Raw genomic sequence first — 17,932 nt, 5'->3', positions numbered from 1 at the left:
CATAGGTTCGATATTATATTTTAACAGATACCTAAAAATAAAAGTAATATAGAAACGTAATCAGTATATTATATTGTTTGTGTCCGATGTTAATAGTTACGCGCGCGAAAACCTAAACTATTTATTGGAAAAATGAAAGCGATTCGATGCTGAATACGATATAAAAATACATTATGAGATAGGTCGTTTTTGCACTGACATCGAACAAATGCAATGGTTTATTATACATTTTTCAGAAATAGAACTAACTATTTATAGGGATTATGAGTCGAACGTGAAGCGACTGATCTTTTGTTAATTTCATTTGGACTTCGACGGTATATAATAAGAGTTTACTAGCGCATAAACTTTATGTTTTCATTTATAGACAGTGTGCGTGTGAAGGCGGACGATCATTCATGCAGAAAGCGTAATTATTGCCAAAGCGTTTTTTGATTTAATTTAAAATCATGTGACTTGACGAAAAGCGTGATATAATTTAATACTGTGCGAAGAACAAGAAATTACAATTCGGACGATTTGTCCTTCAGTGAATTTTTGATCAAGAACACCAAAAACATTCCAAAGTAAACCTGATGTAGGATACATCAATTTGTTTTTATTTTTTAGTGCATTCAAGTTATAGTTAAATAGTTAAATACATTTAGGTTTACCATTAAAATTATTAATATATTACTACTTACTGCCAGTGAGTACAGTGAAAAACTTAGGGTTAAAAAAATTCGAGTTTTATTGCAAAAACACAACTCATGTGGATTATATTTTAATGTCAGGTTTATTTTCAATAATAGTCAAAAAGTCCTATGGGCTTTTAAGATTTAGATATCTATCAGGAACTTTAATCCTGTTTTAGGCCAAAAAGAATATTTATCTGAATACCCTATTTTTTTTTTAAATGGTCTTGTACATTACTAATTATATAATTAACCTAATCTAACCTAATTTATAAACTTAAATTTACTTTAAAACCTATATAATGTTTTTATTATATTATTTAATTTTTATTTATTTAGTATATAACTTGCAAGACACAGTAATATTTAGTATTTTATATGATAAATACTGTTTTGTGCTAAAATCTTTTAAATTAATATATGTAAAATTGTTAAATGTTTACTTATTTATTCATTTACATTATAGCATTTATAGTGTTGATTAAATTGTTTTTCAAATTTGTGAATTTATTATAGATTTTATTAAGAGTTCGAGAAAAAAATTATTGATCAAGCAGCCTTGTAATGGGTTTTTAAAAAAAACAAAGATTAATCATGTTGGACCGAGAATTTTTTAATGGACTGAGCTTTTTTATTTCAACCCTGAATTGAGATAGTGATGTGAACATAAACTGTATAAAAAGTAGAAAACGCAATAATTTTGCATATTTTTACAATAACAATATTTTCTTGAATTATAGGTGTATGTAGTGTTTTAATTATAACTTAAACGTACCGTCTACGACCTACACGTACAATATTTCACGATTTCGGTCGGAAAAAATAACGTCGTGACGCGTGGTTGTGCTTCGGATTATTGTCATTTCGAGACACGTAGACACAGGATGCGGTGGCGTCTTCGGAATATAATAAATTATTGTTATTTGACTTTTGATTAACCTTTACGATGTACTATAATGCTATTAGTTTGCTACACTGACATGGTGGGATTATTATTAGTTTTAGTTGGTTATTATTAGTTGGATGAATTCACCGCAATCGTCTAGTCCCGTAGTATTACGTATATCATGTATTATGCACACGATGTTATGTTCAATATGTTTTTATTACATTATGGATGTGTATACAGGTACGTAATAGAGGTTTTGTTTGTTCTTGATTCACGCGTAAAATATTTTACATAAAACACAGATCCACGTGATATTGCACGCTCGTGTATGAAATGAATACCCTATACGACAGTAATAATGTAACGAGCGCCTCATTTTGCAATGACAGTCTATTTAATTAAATATAATGTCACACATTCAGTTTAAAATGTTAATTCAGTACCTATATATTCAGAATGATTCACCAAGGATACTCATCCCATTCTTTTTTTAGTAATTATTAATTAATTAAGATTAAAAATCTGATTTTTAAATTTTTTAAATACACTTGAAGACTATATTTTCGAATACTTGAGATTTTTTGTCATTGAAGGGTAGTTTTATACCTACGGTGATACAAACTTTTTTTTTCAAATGAGAACTCTCCTTTGTTTCTATAAATTTTTGGGTAAATATATCTTTTAAAAATTTTAATAAATTTTGATTAAGATCAAATTAAAAATATATATATATATCTGCCCCGAAAATAAGTTTATATCAAAATAAGTCATAAGACCATTATTAAGTGGTACAAAATATCTCAAGTACATATTAAAAAATATGGTTTGTGTATATTTAAAATTTCTAAAAAACTGATTTTAAATAACTTTAATATTAAATTAAAAAATAGAATGGGAGTCCTTAATGAATCACCCTTATACCTTAATATAGCATGAGTATTTTGTTGAATAATAATAATATCTATCATTTTCGTTTGGGTGTATCGATTAATAATTGTACAACGATCTAAGAATCGATAATGTGTCAGTTAGTAAATTAAATTGTATTACAAAAGTGATCAAGATAATTGGTTTCCTAAAAATCCTTAGTTTACATATTTTTCTTATTTATGTTAGATTCCTCTATGGAATCCAATTCGCTATCTACTCGTATAATGGTTTCGAAATCATCTATCTTTTTAATACAAGAAAAACTTCCCGTTTTTCCATTACTTTTTCAGGGTTTTTCCTGACACTTTTGAAAACTAAGGACATTTTTCTCTTTTGACCCCCCCCCCCAAAAAAAAAAGGATCAACTAAATTCAATTTCCTTTTCAAAGAGGAGCTGAAGTCAAAAATCAAAACACTATTACTATACTCCAAAATGTGATGATAGACACAAAAATAAAAAATAAAATAATAAAAAAAAACACACATCATTGTTAAATCAATATATTCACCACTTCGTTCAGAATCTAAAAATTAAAAATAATAAAACCACTTAAATTATTTTTTTTTATAGTAAAAATTTTTTTAACAATAGTTGATAATTATTAATGTAAATCGTAATCTGACGAATCCATCCTGTATAGAATATTAATTTATACTCATGATGAGTCTTACAGTTTTTTAAAAATCATCTTCAAATAATATGATAGGTATAAAAATAAAATAAGATTTTCAACTATTTTAAAATATTTGATTATTTGGTATATTTTTCTTTGGGCTTAAAGTATTTGATTTTCATAGAAATGCATTTAAAACAATAAGTACACTTTTCTTTGCAAGTTTAACAAAACAATACATTATAATGTTATAGAATATCAGAAAACAAAAATTAATTGAAATTTATTAATACGTCTGTTATATATGTTTATAAAGATATTATTTTAAATACAGAACTGTTATTTAATGAATGCAGCATTATGACATACAATTATAATATTAAACTAGTATCGATAATTTAATCATATTTTGATGAAATGGCTATAGTTATACCATAAATTCCAAACATTATTCGATAATTTTGGCAGTTTTTGTCATTTAATCAAAACTATATACAAAATACAAAATATATTAAAGTCTTAAATAAGTAGTAGTAAATTTTAAGCAAAAATGAAAATTTGAAACGCTGGCCTATTCACAAAAACGAGAGTATAAAAATATTAGAAAAATTCTCAAGTGTTTTTAAATTTGTATACTCTGAAGTGTTATACTTTTAAAGATAAAACTCTTGAAATTAATATTTTTAAAAGTCCGATTAGAACTAAATTAAATATCAAGTATTATACTTACGAATGTTTTACAAAATGCACTATTGTTTAAATAAAAATAAATAAAAGGTTACGATAACCTTTTCTGTTGTCAAGACTCGCACCATTAATAATAACGAAGTATGTGTTGCGTCCAATAACTGTCGTTTACACTCTATTCGAACTTTAAAATTAATTGTATCACCAAATAAATTTCTCGCGTTTAGCTTTTATCATTTAGTCAGATGGAAAAATAGAAAATAAATGGTTTTCAGTTTTGATCTAGAAATTTCGACATTAAACAAAAAGGAGGAGTAGTAGAAGAAGAAGAAGAAGAATAGTGATCCAATTGCAGCGCAACGTATCAAAGATTCATAAGAGAATATATTATACATATATTTCATACGAAACAAAAAGAAAAATAGACTTAAATTTATACATTTTTTTTCTTAAATAAAATATACAGATGTTATTTCTCTACTACACTGGCACGTTGCGTTATTCATGTTCTCGTCGTAGATGCTTACTTTTTGACGTTTACTCTTAAGAGTACATTTACTTCTCATTCATAATTTGAACTATTTCTTCTATATAGTTTTTTCTATTTTTAAATTTTTTTCGACTAATGTATATACTATTTTCCCAATTTTCATGAAAAATGTATTATGGATTATCTATAAATAATTTTGTTCTTGTATTGGGTATATTAATAATTTGGCAATTATTAATCTTCGATTAGTATCATAAAGTGAGCATTTGTTTGTAATCTTAAAATATTATAAAGTTAATGTTTGGTGTAATTACTTAATTCAATTTATTTTAAATTGTATTCTGTCAACGAGAATGTTACTTTTTCGTCCGTGATAGTTTTGTTGCAGTAAAAATATTTTACTGTAGGTAATAAAAATAAAAACATTCATGCATTCATCTAATAAAATAATAATAGTTTAATATGTCATAGTATATGAAAAAACCGAAAAAAAATACTAAATGTTAATACACGCAATCTAATTAAGGCGAGGAATATCTGTTTAAATTATTAAAGAATAATTCAAGATATTTAAATAAAGTAACTCGTGAGAAATTAAATAAGTTTTTGTTTACTGAAAATAAAGTATGTATACTCAACACTTAAATTATATTATACAGGTATTAATATTTACATTTTATTGCCACAGGACACCATCATAAAGTTTTCCATTTCACAAATTTCAGTAATTAAGTAATTTAATTAATTTAAACAAATATGTGTTTGTATTACACACACATTGCGTATAATGTGCCTTCAATACAGTCCCAGTGTTAACCAACAACTATTTGGAAAGAATGCGTTCGTGCATTTACCATATTTATATTTCGTGAACAAGACTTAAACGTCACTCACTTATGTAATTATATAAAATAGAATGTGAACTAAATTAATTTTTTTTTAAGAGTTTTGAACAAAAAATGGCTAATCAAATTAAATTAGTTTATATAATTCTATATATTTTTTTATTTATATTTTTTTTTAGTTTGTATTGTTACTTGATATGTAGCCAAAAAACAGCTTTGAGGATGGTTTTGGATAAAAATCGGATCTAGTTTGTTTATTATAGAAGTCACAATTAAAAATTACCAGTAGTTTTCAAAATAATCGGGGAAAACAAACAAAGAATTAACATAAACGGAAATTTGGACGCAAATTAAATTTTTGACAAAATCGATTTTGTTTTTTTGGCGTAACTCGAAAACAAATAACTGTAGATACCAAATGTGTATATAATCTTTATAAATGCATAATATAATTTTCAAAATATTTTTTTTAATAAATTACGATGAAAAATTTTTTGCTGGGTAAACATTTATGAAAATTATAGTTTAAGGTTTTTTATAAGTTCATATGCTAATTAAAAAATACTGAAAATACATAGTCACAATATTTTTTATAAGCGTTTGAAGTTCAAATTTTGACAAAATTATAACAATTTGCATATTCTTTTATAGTTGAAAATATTAAAATGTACGATTTTTATAGTCAATGCTTGAAAATCTATATAAAATTCCTTATAAGTAGATAATACTGAAAACAAAAAAAAATTAAAAATTAAATAAACATAATGCCCATATTAACCAGTACCCACATTAGGTGAAATTCACTACAGTATATATGTTTATATTAGTTTGGCTTTGATTTTAATTAAATTTTATATCCTAATGGTTATCATATTAGATTTAGGTAAAGTTATTTCATTTTATAATTAATTTTATTATAAGTTATAATGGATCATTTTAATGTGTAATATATTTAATCACGCATACTTAAAAAAATTATAAAAAAAAAAAAAAAGTTTTTGCATCTCAAAGTTTTATTTCAAGGTTTAAATAAAATAATATTTAAAATTGACGATTAGATAAATGCGCTCATACATCAAGAACAAGAACTTGAAAATGTTACATTAAAAAAAAAAAAAATGGATGTGAACGACTTTTTACACATGAACGTGAATATAAACGAATTGAATTTTCAAGTGAACTTTCCGAATATTGTAAAAGGTCGTACCAAACAAAAATAATATAAGACGCATGGATTCGTATATTTTATTTAGTATGAAAGATTATGTAAAAAATCGTTAAATATTTTAAAAAGTAAATGCTCAAGAAAATTAGAGCTTTAATGCATTTGAACCTAACCGAACCTAGAGGTATTTTGTACTTAAACTTCGAGTACATCCCTGCACTCTCGGCGCGCGGAGGTTATTCTAAACGCCCTGTGTATAAACGGCAACCATGCCTTCTGCGATGCTCGTAAACTGTACTATTAAATCCACGATATCCGGTGAAAAATGGATCGGGCTGCTATGAAAGATGGTAATAAAAAATAAAAAAGAAAAAGAGGAAAAAAGAATGTACGTAGAGCGTATAATAAAAGCTTTAGGTCAAGGTTTTGTTGGTGTATAATATTCAAAGTGGTTTGCACGATTACTCACAAGACTTAGCTGTTTACAAATATTTACAGTACAAAAAGGTACGTTTTATCGTTGCAATATCAACCGAATGTTTGAAATTAATTGCGGAATATATCTGTTGTACTTCGCCTCATGAAAAAAGTTCATGTACCTACGTGTGAATTTTTCTAGTCATTATAATGTTTCGGTCGTGAAAATGTTAACGTATATGATGGCGTTGTATGATGGAGGTTAGTATATATATTATAACGACATTTATTTAAGTCGTATAGGTTAGATGTGTTTGTATGTCGTGATAATATAGTGACAATAAAATATAAGGTATATATCAGGTAGCAAATTGGTTGACGAAAGACAATTTATCACTAAATTCTTATAATTATTATTTGGCTAATTGCAGATGCACCTAAGTTTATATTTAGGTTAAATGTGTGTAACTAACTGTAGAACTGTACAATTATTTTCATTTCCGGTTCTCGTGACGGAAATCATATGATTTTATTATATTTATTATATTTTTAATTTTTTTTACGATTCAAAATTGTATATTCATATATGCAATTATTGTCCTTACCTATTTACAATTTACTTCAGTTAATCTAGCATATAAATATAATATAATTTTTTTTGTTTGTGAAATATTATATATCATATATCAACATATTAAACCTATGTGATATCATCAATATAACAAGTTAACAAAGTAACAATTATAATTGGTTTATCATCGTCTGACAGAATGTGTATCAGTATAAATTAATAAATTATTTTAATTAATAACAAACATAAAAAACAGTTTTATAAATCTTTTTTGTATTAACACCTCTTATATTGTGCTACACGTACACATTTCTCTCTCTCTCTCTATATATATATATATATATATATATATAGGTACCTAGACACCTAGTGACAAGTCAATTAACGATGGAATGAAATAATAAATAAAAATACTGTACAGTACTCTGGATTTTTTATTTTTTATTTTTTGTGGTCTTCCCATGATTAACTGACTACTTAGTCACCCTATACATTTATTATATTCAATAGTATATAAAAACATTATACACAGCATATCAATTAAGAAATAACCTGTACGATGGTGTTTGTTTATGATTTTAAAATTTAACAACCTCTGCAGATTTTCTAATGACCGTAATTCATACATTACATTTATTGACTCCCTCGTCCATTATTAAAACAAATTTCCAACAGTTTTTGGTATTTAGATTTTTATGTGTATTTTATATATTATAACCACGTACAGTGATGAATTGTATCGATACCTAGCTATATTATATAATGTATAATATTTTAACGTCGAATTTTAATATGTAGTTTAATTGTATTACTTTCCCCTGCGGTAATAAAATGTCAACAGCACATATTCCACTCATTGCTCTAAATAACACATAAATCATAATAATATACTAATAAAGGTTTTCCAATCAAATATCACCAGCATCCAAGCCAAAATTTCGTATGTGGTTTTAAATTTAAAAGTCAGCTGGAATGCTCTTTCAACACCAATTTAAAAGTGATGTATACTTATGGTCATTCTTTACTCAAATTAATAAAACTAGGTATTATAATAACATAAGGTTTTTTGTCTAATCATATAACTACTAAGTTATAGTAAGAAGTTTTAAAAATAATTATTAGAGATACAACTAAAAATATCCAACAGTACGGTGGATATTTTTGATTGCGTAACTTATTGGATTATTGTGAATATCATTGATAAATGCATTAATAAATCTAAAATTTAAAAAAAAAATGATAAATAATTGTAGTAGAATTAATTTCATGAAAATTTAAATTTTAGATTTACATTGTTATATATAACTATAAAATAAATACATGTGTATTTTATTTATGAAATGACCTAATAAATAAAATGCATCAAAACGTTTATACAATTATAAAATTGTATATATAAATATATTTTTAATACAAATAAGACATCTCTAACCATAGGCTATCTATATTCATGGATATTTAGGCAATTTACAATAGTTTTAGCATATTAACACGAGGATTATAAATATTTTTACATGAGAATTAAGAGATAAAATATATCTAAAATATAAATTACAGAAGTAAAAATATGTTTACATAATATACTAATATTTACAATGTTTAAAACTTAGTATAACAGAGTAAATAGCGTGTAAGAACGCTTTGGAAGCGCATGTGTAGTATGAAGATTTGAATTTTGTGAAGGTGGTTTAGCGTAGGAGTTCGTGGGGACGACCTCGTTTTAATCGACGTTGAGTTGGGTGAGTGAGAAGATTATAATGGACTGCACTTGATGAATTTGGAAGAGAGCAATGGAAATTTTTTGCTAAGGTTTTTATTTGATCTTCGATAATCTGTATTGAAAGTCTTTGTGGAGATTTGCGTTTTTAACAAACCACGGGGCGTTTGCAATTATTCTGAGGATTTTATTTTGGACAGTTTGCATTTTTTTTTTATGTCCGTGGTTGCACAATTACCCCAAATTGGGCGTGCGTAGATGAGTAGTGGGCGTATGATTTGTTTGTAAATTAAGAGAGGGCATTTTTTTTTTGTATAGTTGATTTTTTGTTCAAAATAGGATAAAATTGTATTAAAAAATAAATAATATACAATGTTCAGAATTATATTATTAACAACTTTTAATTATAATTTAAGCTTTTACGAAAGTTAAATTGAATCAAGTTAACTTTAAGTATTTAAAATATCTAAAATAAAAAAAAAATCACTTAAACTTACAAAGGTAAAAAAAACGTATAATACAATAATAATCGTAATGGTTTAATCTCGTGTTTTGCGAATTATGATATTTTTAATGAAAAACCAAAAACAAAATGAAAGAACTAAAAAATGTTTACGATAATTTGTTTAAAACGTATTTTTTCTTTGTATTTTATTTTATTTTTTAAATTAAATTTACAATTTGCATACAATCAGCAATATATTTTTCATTATTACACAAAGTTGTATTTACAAATTAATTTATAACATAAAATATTTTTAACATTCTATTCTATTTTATGACGGTAATGTCTAATGTTAGACATATTTTAGACAGTTTTCATAATTCTTAAAATTTAATCGTTTCAAATGGATAATGGTAACATTTTTCTCAATAAATTGTAAGTATGTACATGAATGATGAACAATTCTCATTGTTTTGATTCACAATTTAAAACATTAACAATTAATATTATAAACCGTACTAGTTATTCAACAAATTAGTTACTATCGATTAAATATATTATACTATTTTAATTTATATTTATTACAGTAAAAGCCTTTAAGCATTGTTTTCTTAAACATAAAACTAAAAAACAATTGAAGAGATTAGTTTTTAAATTTATCTGCACGGTTGCAGGTAGAACCGCTGTATGAATAAAACATTTCCAGTTTCAACCACATTATCCCTTCAAAAGGAAAAGTCAATATTTGTATTTAATTAAAAATAAGGAATAAGCAGTGTCGAAAGCCCCGATAACGTTGTAAATTACTATTAACTGTAAAGTAAAATATACTTTAACTGAAAATAATATCAATCATAAGACTAAACTAAATTGAATAAATCTAAAGTATCTACTTATAATATATATTATAATTTACCACAATCCGTTGGAATTATAATTCTATATTTACTTAAATCATTTAACGATTGTCCATAATTTATTTATTATATTATATACAATATACATATCTATAGATAGCTGGAAACATTATTTTAATTCGTTTAGGTATTTTAGAAAAATTTAAGTTATGTATTATATAGAGTTGTAAAAGTTAAATGTTAATTAGATAGAAAATAATTTCACTTAGTTAAACATTATTTCGTTTTTTTTTTTTTTTTAAATTTGACATTTATAATCTGCCGAAGTACAATAATCTAATTTGATAAAAGTATAAATGTATAAAAACAGCGTAGTTTAGTAAAAATAATACATAATATAAGATAAAAAATAATAGAAAGGAGGCCATCTAATTATAGAATCTTACTAACTTCGCTGATGTTATAAATTAGTGCTTGTTACATTAATTTTTGTTAAGTTAATTGTTAAAAAATCATGGCATCAACATCTCTTTAGACGTCAAACTGGATAGTGTGTATTGTTGTGAGATTTGAAACTAATGTTCGGATGAGATCGTAATTTTCTATGAATAACATTTATATACCTTGTTGTACTTGTTTTGATCTAAAATGAGATTAAAAAAATAGTACATACAATACAGTCAAATACAATATTTAGTATTTTTGATGTATATGACAATGTAAATAATATATGTATCCAATTATTTACATATTATTTTGTATGAAAAACAAAATATTACATTTTAAATCTATATAGGTTCTATGTTAGGAAAAAAATTAACTCGTTAATTTGAAAGTAGCTTTAAATTAAGTAACTCATTATTTATCTAAGTATAAAATAACTCAATTTTAATTTTTTAACTTGTTAATGTACAGTTTTGTTATGCTATAATACCTATAGGGTAAAGTGATATACAGTCATACGAAAACGTTAAATGTTTGACTTTTTAGTGATGGGATTACTCTTAATGTTGGCACACAGAATTTATATAAACTATACCTACGAATACCGCTTGTGACTTATATTGGCTTTTATACGTGTTGCAAGCTCTATTATTACGCGAGTTCGTACGAGGAAACATTTAGACGTGTATTTTTTGACCGCATTGACATTTCTCGAAAAAAAGTTCAAATGTTGGACGTCCCACTATTGACGCTAAAAGTTAACCTTTTTGTGTGTGCCACAACAGCCTGCAGTACAACACGCTATATTATTAATATGTACAAGTATAACGGTATAATATTATATATATTTGAATATTTCATTGCATAATTATTATCATTCTAGCGCCTACCAGTATAAATTTTCTAGACATGGAAAAATAAATATTTACAATAACTTTTATTGAGTTAAGTCACTGAGTTGTTTTTATACGTATATTGACAACCATTTTGACGTATAATACAATTTTCAACGTTTTGTATTGGGCATTTCAAATTGTTAATTTGAACGTATTCGTGGAAATATAACTAATAATTACACAAAAATATTATTTAAATTTGCTTTTGGTGTTTCATGTCCACATAATTATTTTGTTAAATAATACATCAACATCTAAAATACAGGAACTCGCGTCGTATGCTATCTACATGAAAAATGTATCTACCAAAATTTATGTGTTGGCGTTGCATGTTATCTACAATTTTCCACCCCGCAATTTGTAGATTGTTGGTGTCGTCTGTGCATCTAGACATTAATTAGTAATTACATTAAAGAACTCTTTTTCATGTCTTCAAAAAACTGGTCAAAAAGATTCTTTGATGCATTGAGTGAACGTCACCACTCTTCCATCAACTGCCGTTCCAATAAGTTAGTGGCACCACGTGTTTTTATGCCATATTTTATTTTGAATTAACTTTTTGGCATACTTTAGCAGTGGGTAAGACACCACATTGTTTTAAAAAATTGGTGTAAGATTCATCATTGTAAATAACATGTCTATAAAAGTCAATAAAATGTTCCATTTTGATTTAACAAAAAATAACTACATAAATAATTTAATAAAATAATTTAATTTGAAAATAATTTAAGCATACACCACTTTTACAAAAGTCATATGTCTACTAGCTATGATATGTGTAAAGTGTAGACTGTAGAGTGTATTATTGATGTTTATAATTATACGGTTACACCTGCAATATTAGTCTCCGTACAAAGTATTAAGTAGATATCAACCGAAAGGTAGATAACATATAACGTGATCAAAGTTCAGGTAGATAGCATACGACGCGAGTTCCAAAATACATTCTTAATTTATTGATTCGTATTAAATATGATTTTATTTTTAATTTATCTTATTTTTTTTCTTGCGTAAATACTATGGAAATAGTATATGATAAAATCATTTAATTTAGTATTTGTTTTAATATGAGTTTCTACTTACCAACTTAAAACCTTTTTATTTTATTTGATTGATATAATATAGTTTATTTTATTTTATTTTAGTATTTAATAATGGACCAGTGGTTGTTATGGTTTGGCTACTTAGTAGCTTCTACTTATGGACTTTCATTACGCCACGCTAGGCATCAAAGCGTCGGGACACCAACGGCCGAAGAAATACTGGAACCACAGATCCTAATTGAAGACACCGATCATGTATTCAGACAACGCGCATCAGATATGTTTGCCCAAGAGCCAGAATACACGGAGAAGCGAAACCTTAATCATAGACGGAGGTAAATATTAATAAAATTAAAAATCACAAAAATGGTCAATTTATTTTTAATATACAACAGATCCGAATTTAGTGGAAACCAAGATACTGATTTTGCATCTTCCGGAGAAACATACAGTGCATATACATCGGACGATCCACTGATAATTCACACAAATAAGGGTAAGATCAGAGGCATCACACAGACAGCGACGACTGGAAAATTAGTTGATGCTTGGCTAGGAATACCATATGCAAAAAAACCAATAGGTAAGTAACAGTTTATTACTGGATCAGAAAATATCCGATTCGAATATTAAGAGATTTGTTTTTTAGGTGATCTTAGGTTTAGGCACCCTCGTCCAATTGACCGCTGGGACACAACAAGTCCAGAGACGATTCTTAACTGTACTACTCCACCAAACACATGCGTTCAAATATTTGACACGTTATTTGGTGATTTTCCCGGTGCTACAATGTGGAATCCAAATTCCCCGGTATCCGAAGATTGCCTCTATATCAACGTAGTAGTGCCAAAGCCTAGACCACAAAATGCAGCGGTAATGGTGTGGATTTTCGGTGGAGGCTTTTACTCTGGGTCTGCTACTTTGGATATTTACGATCCCAAAATACTCGTGTCGGAAGAAAATGTGATTTTGGTATCCATGCAGTATAGGGTCGCGTCATTAGGATTTTTATACTTTGACACTGAAGACGTTCCAGGAAACGCTGGACTTTTCGATCAGCTAATGGCTTTGCAGTGGGTACACGAGAACATTAAATTATTTGGTGGCAATCCGAACAACGTGACACTTTTCGGTGAGTCGGCCGGCGCCGTTTCAGTTTCACTGCACTTATTGTCTCCATTGAGTAGAAACCTTTTTAACCAAGCCATCATGGAATCAGGATCCTCGACAGCACCTTGGGCAATTTTGTCACGGGAAGAAAGTTTTAGTAGAGGACTTAAGCTGGCAAAGGCAATGGGCTGTCCAGATGACAGAAACGCCATACATAAAACAGTTGAGTGCTTAAGAAAAGCGAACAGTTCAATGATGGTCGAAAAAGAATGGGACCACGTGGCTATATGTTTTTTCCCGTTCGTGCCGGTAGTCGATGGTGCATTTTTAGACGATCATCCTCAAAAGTCTTTATCAACGAACAATTTTAAAAAAACGAATATACTCATGGGCAGTAACTCTGAAGAAGGTTATTATTCAATATTTTATTATTTGACGGAGCTTTTCAAAAAGGAGGAAAACGTGATGGTATCTCGTGAAAATTTTGTTAAAGCTATTGGACAACTTAATCCGAATGCAGATGCGGCAGTTAAATCGGCTATAGAGTTTGAGTACACGGATTGGTTTAGCCCGAATGACCCAGAAAAAAATCGAAACGCTCTGGACAAAATGGTCGGTGACTATCAGTTTACATGTAACGTCAATGAATTCGCTCATAAATATGCACTTACCGGAAACAATGTATACATGTATTACTTTAAACATCGTTCTTTAAACAATCCATGGCCAAAATGGACGGGTGTGATGCATGGTGATGAAATCAGTTATGTGTTTGGAGATCCATTAAATCCAAATAAACGCTACGAAATTGAAGAAATCGAACTTAGCAAGAAAATGATGAGATACTGGACAAATTTTGCCAAAACAGGGTTAGTATGATTTTGTTTATAATTAAGAACATTTTTTACTTACAAAACCATAGTACAGAATGTTGACATATCATTAAAATTTAAGTTTTAACTAAAATATTAAAATTATCAATTATTATCATGATTTTTAGGATTATTATAACTATGCAATGATTTTAAATGACATTTTTTTATTATTTCTATCCATAATTCACGTAATATAAAATTAGATACGATACGCTTAATTTTCATAGGAAAATTTTCAGAATTGAACTAACTAATTATTAAAATGTTTGATGACTGATGAGTACATTAGCAGAGTTGTTTCGAAGAAGAAAAAAATTCTTTATTTTAATTTAATTTTTACATATTTAAAAAAAAAATTAATAAGACTCGTATAGATATTATTGAGAAATATCTTAACGCTGTCTTAGCACAACTAATGTACAAAATATATAAAAACATTAATGTTGGTTAATGGGTTAGGACCCTAGCAGTGTTAAAAAAAATTAAATGTTTTATGTTGTTATAAACAGAAATAATAAATCTATGTGTATTGCTATTGGGAAAACTTTTTTGGTAGTCCTTTGAATCTTCCTGATTTAATTTTATTGAACAAAACGACGAGTATTTTTTAAATAATAATTGTTGTAGCATAGTGCTAGTGTTATGACCTGCTACACATCGATTTTTCAAACAAAACACTTATATTGTCAGTGAAACACTCAAAACTAATTATTCTGACCCTAATAATTGCCCTTACGAGCGCTTGTTAAGTTCCGGGTCGTTGAGAAATTTACCCCGGTCACATTTTGACACTATTATATTCATTAGATAAACCACAAGTGTTTCTTTACTTTTGAATCTTCATCATTTACAGCATAATGAGCGAATAGAACTATGACATTTGTATAATATTCGTAACAACAGATAATAAATGCTCGTTTTATTATAACTTGTAAAAATGTAAAGTATAGACATAGGTACTCTAATAAAATCAAACTTTGTAATTTAACGTAAATAAGGAATACAATACAAAACCATTAGATCCAATAGATTACAAATACTTTTTGTTATATAGTATTTATCCATCATACATTATTGTATATAAACTATTTCATAATAATTTTAGTCACATTATTTAATAATAAAACAATATAATATTTTATACAAGCTTATTACTTCTTCAGTTTTGTATAATATTTTTTACCTATTAAAAATAATTAAACTACCTTAAATATAAACTCATAATAAATTACTATTAAATAAATAAGAGTAGGTAATTACATTTTTAAAACGTATTTTCAAACATTATTAACTTCCTGAACATATATGTATACCTATTTTAAACAAATGATAATGGATTACTATAGCAGTTATTCTAAACTTAACACACATCATGAGTTTACTTACAAGGAGAAAGTGTAAAGAATAATGTTAAAAAGTTAAAATAAATAAATACTGCTACATTTTGTGACTTAACTGATTGTTATATAGTTTTTTTTTATTTTAAATTTCGTTTACTACTCTTAATTAAAACCATTATTATGGTTTCAAAGTTATTTTAACGGTTAAAACACTCAAGGTCTCAGTCCTTATAAATGCTACAAATCATTATTTATTATTATTTTTTAGAAATCCAAGCAAAACACTTGAAGGGTCTTGGGTCACGCCCAAGTGGCCTGTACACACGGCGTATGGAAAAGAGTTTCTAACATTAGATACAAATAACACTTCTATCGGCGTTGGGCCAAGACTAGAACAATGTGCTTTTTGGAAAAACTACGTTCCTGATCTTACGGCCATTTCAAGTAGGGTTGACCTAGATGAATTTTCCATTCGTAGATAAAAGATAAATACCCATTCGTTCCCTACAAAATGTTTTTTTCTTTTGTTTTTTTCAGAGAGTATGAAGTCTGACAAAAACTGTACAACCATAAGTGGAGGGACCAAAACTAACGTGATCGAGTTATCGGTTTGGACGATTGTGATGACAACTGCCGTTTTGATGTTATGAATTTCATTTTGATTCGTCTTTTAAAAAAAAAAAACATGAAAAAAGTTTTTTTTAAAAAAACACACATTTGTAATAATTTCAAGCTGTTGGTAACAAAAGAATTTCGAGGACAATTCAGTCTAGGCTACCGTTGGGCTTCCAGCAGAATCGCGCGCACAAAATAAAATTCGTTTTTTTTTCTCTAAAATTTATATAGGCCTACTAAACGGCAATATTGCGCTATAGTTGTTAGCCAATCGGCCTTCGCGTGGGACGCGCGACGTTGGCAATTTTCTCACACCGTACTTAGGCTTAAACATTTTTTTACCATGTATATAACAATTATTATTATTATTATTATTACTATTATACTTATTATTATATTTATTTTTAAATGAATCTATATATATATACATATTATATGTATGTATAACATATCATCGTGTACCTTTATAATATTGTAGGTGTAGAATGTTGGTTTAAAATTAGCCAATATCGTTCCACTTCAAAGACTTTGTTTTTGTTGTGGTAAATAATAGTGGCCTATATATAATATAATATGTATATGTTATTATTGTAATTTTATTCCACTTGAAAAAATTTAGTTTTACACGACTTTCGCTTCCGAAAAATTCAATCATTGTTGTCCGAACAATAATAAAATAATTTAATCATTTGAACAATATTATAATTTACTAAACCATACTGCGCAAGTGCGATAAAAAAAAAAACAAACAAAAAAAAATCCAAGTACAAGATTTGCGTTTATTATATGCATTCGACTCTTGGCTTGCGCGCGCAGGACTGTTGTCCATTGCCATAGATAAGTTATTATAGTTATTAAGATGCTTATTGTACAATTTTCGTATTGTTTTCAATGTTCTATTTGTTGTTAAGTGTTCATTCTTGTTTTACTTTAAGCTTAGTATTATTGAAAGAACATTTAAACTGCCATCAATTTAATCGTTTCTGAGTGTAATAAAACGAAATTCAAGAACAAATATATTTTTTTCCCTTATGTCTTTTTTCCATAGTGTATTTTGTAGATAAAATCCGTATATCGATTAGTCTCATAAACGAATTTTAATTTTATTTTATTATAAAGGTTTACTTTTAAATACATTCTATTAGTGAATTAAATATAATGAAATATTAATGAAATATAATATTATATTCTTATTTGTTTATACAGAGATACATTGTGTAGAATATATGGTACCTACTAAATACGTTGTCGATCGGGTGTAATCTGCTTTAAAGAAAATAAACCAGAAATACAATTAGAACGTCAATA

At 27.1% G+C, this 17,932-nt stretch overlaps 1 protein-coding gene across 2 annotated transcripts in view; it reads left to right on the top strand.

Annotated features, from left to right (window-relative positions):
* LOC132919987 (acetylcholinesterase-like) overlaps positions 1 to 17,656 on the top strand; it is a 35,926-nt gene extending 18,270 nt beyond the window's left edge. Inside the window, exons 2-6 of one of the 2 annotated variants that reach the window (XM_060981963.1) lie at positions 12,787 to 13,019; positions 13,092 to 13,267; positions 13,334 to 14,663; positions 16,278 to 16,453; positions 16,547 to 17,656. In XM_060981963.1, coding sequence (XP_060837946.1) covers positions 12,796 to 13,019; positions 13,092 to 13,267; positions 13,334 to 14,663; positions 16,278 to 16,453; positions 16,547 to 16,659 — 2,019 coding nt within the window. In that variant the 5' untranslated portion in view covers positions 12,787 to 12,795 and the 3' untranslated portion in view covers positions 16,660 to 17,656. Of the gene's footprint in view, positions 1 to 12,786; positions 13,020 to 13,079; positions 13,268 to 13,333; positions 14,664 to 16,277; positions 16,454 to 16,546 lie in introns of both variants that reach the window. The other variant, XM_060981962.1, reaches the window with a different exon arrangement.
* The last annotated feature ends 276 nt before the right edge of the window (positions 17,657 to 17,932 follow it).

The sequence above is a fragment of the Rhopalosiphum padi genome, chromosome 2 (genome assembly GCF_020882245.1).
Source record: "Rhopalosiphum padi isolate XX-2018 chromosome 2, ASM2088224v1, whole genome shotgun sequence".
In the NCBI taxonomy this organism is placed as follows: Eukaryota; Metazoa; Arthropoda; class Insecta; order Hemiptera; family Aphididae; genus Rhopalosiphum; species Rhopalosiphum padi.
This window is presented reverse-complemented; position numbering and strand designations above follow the sequence as displayed.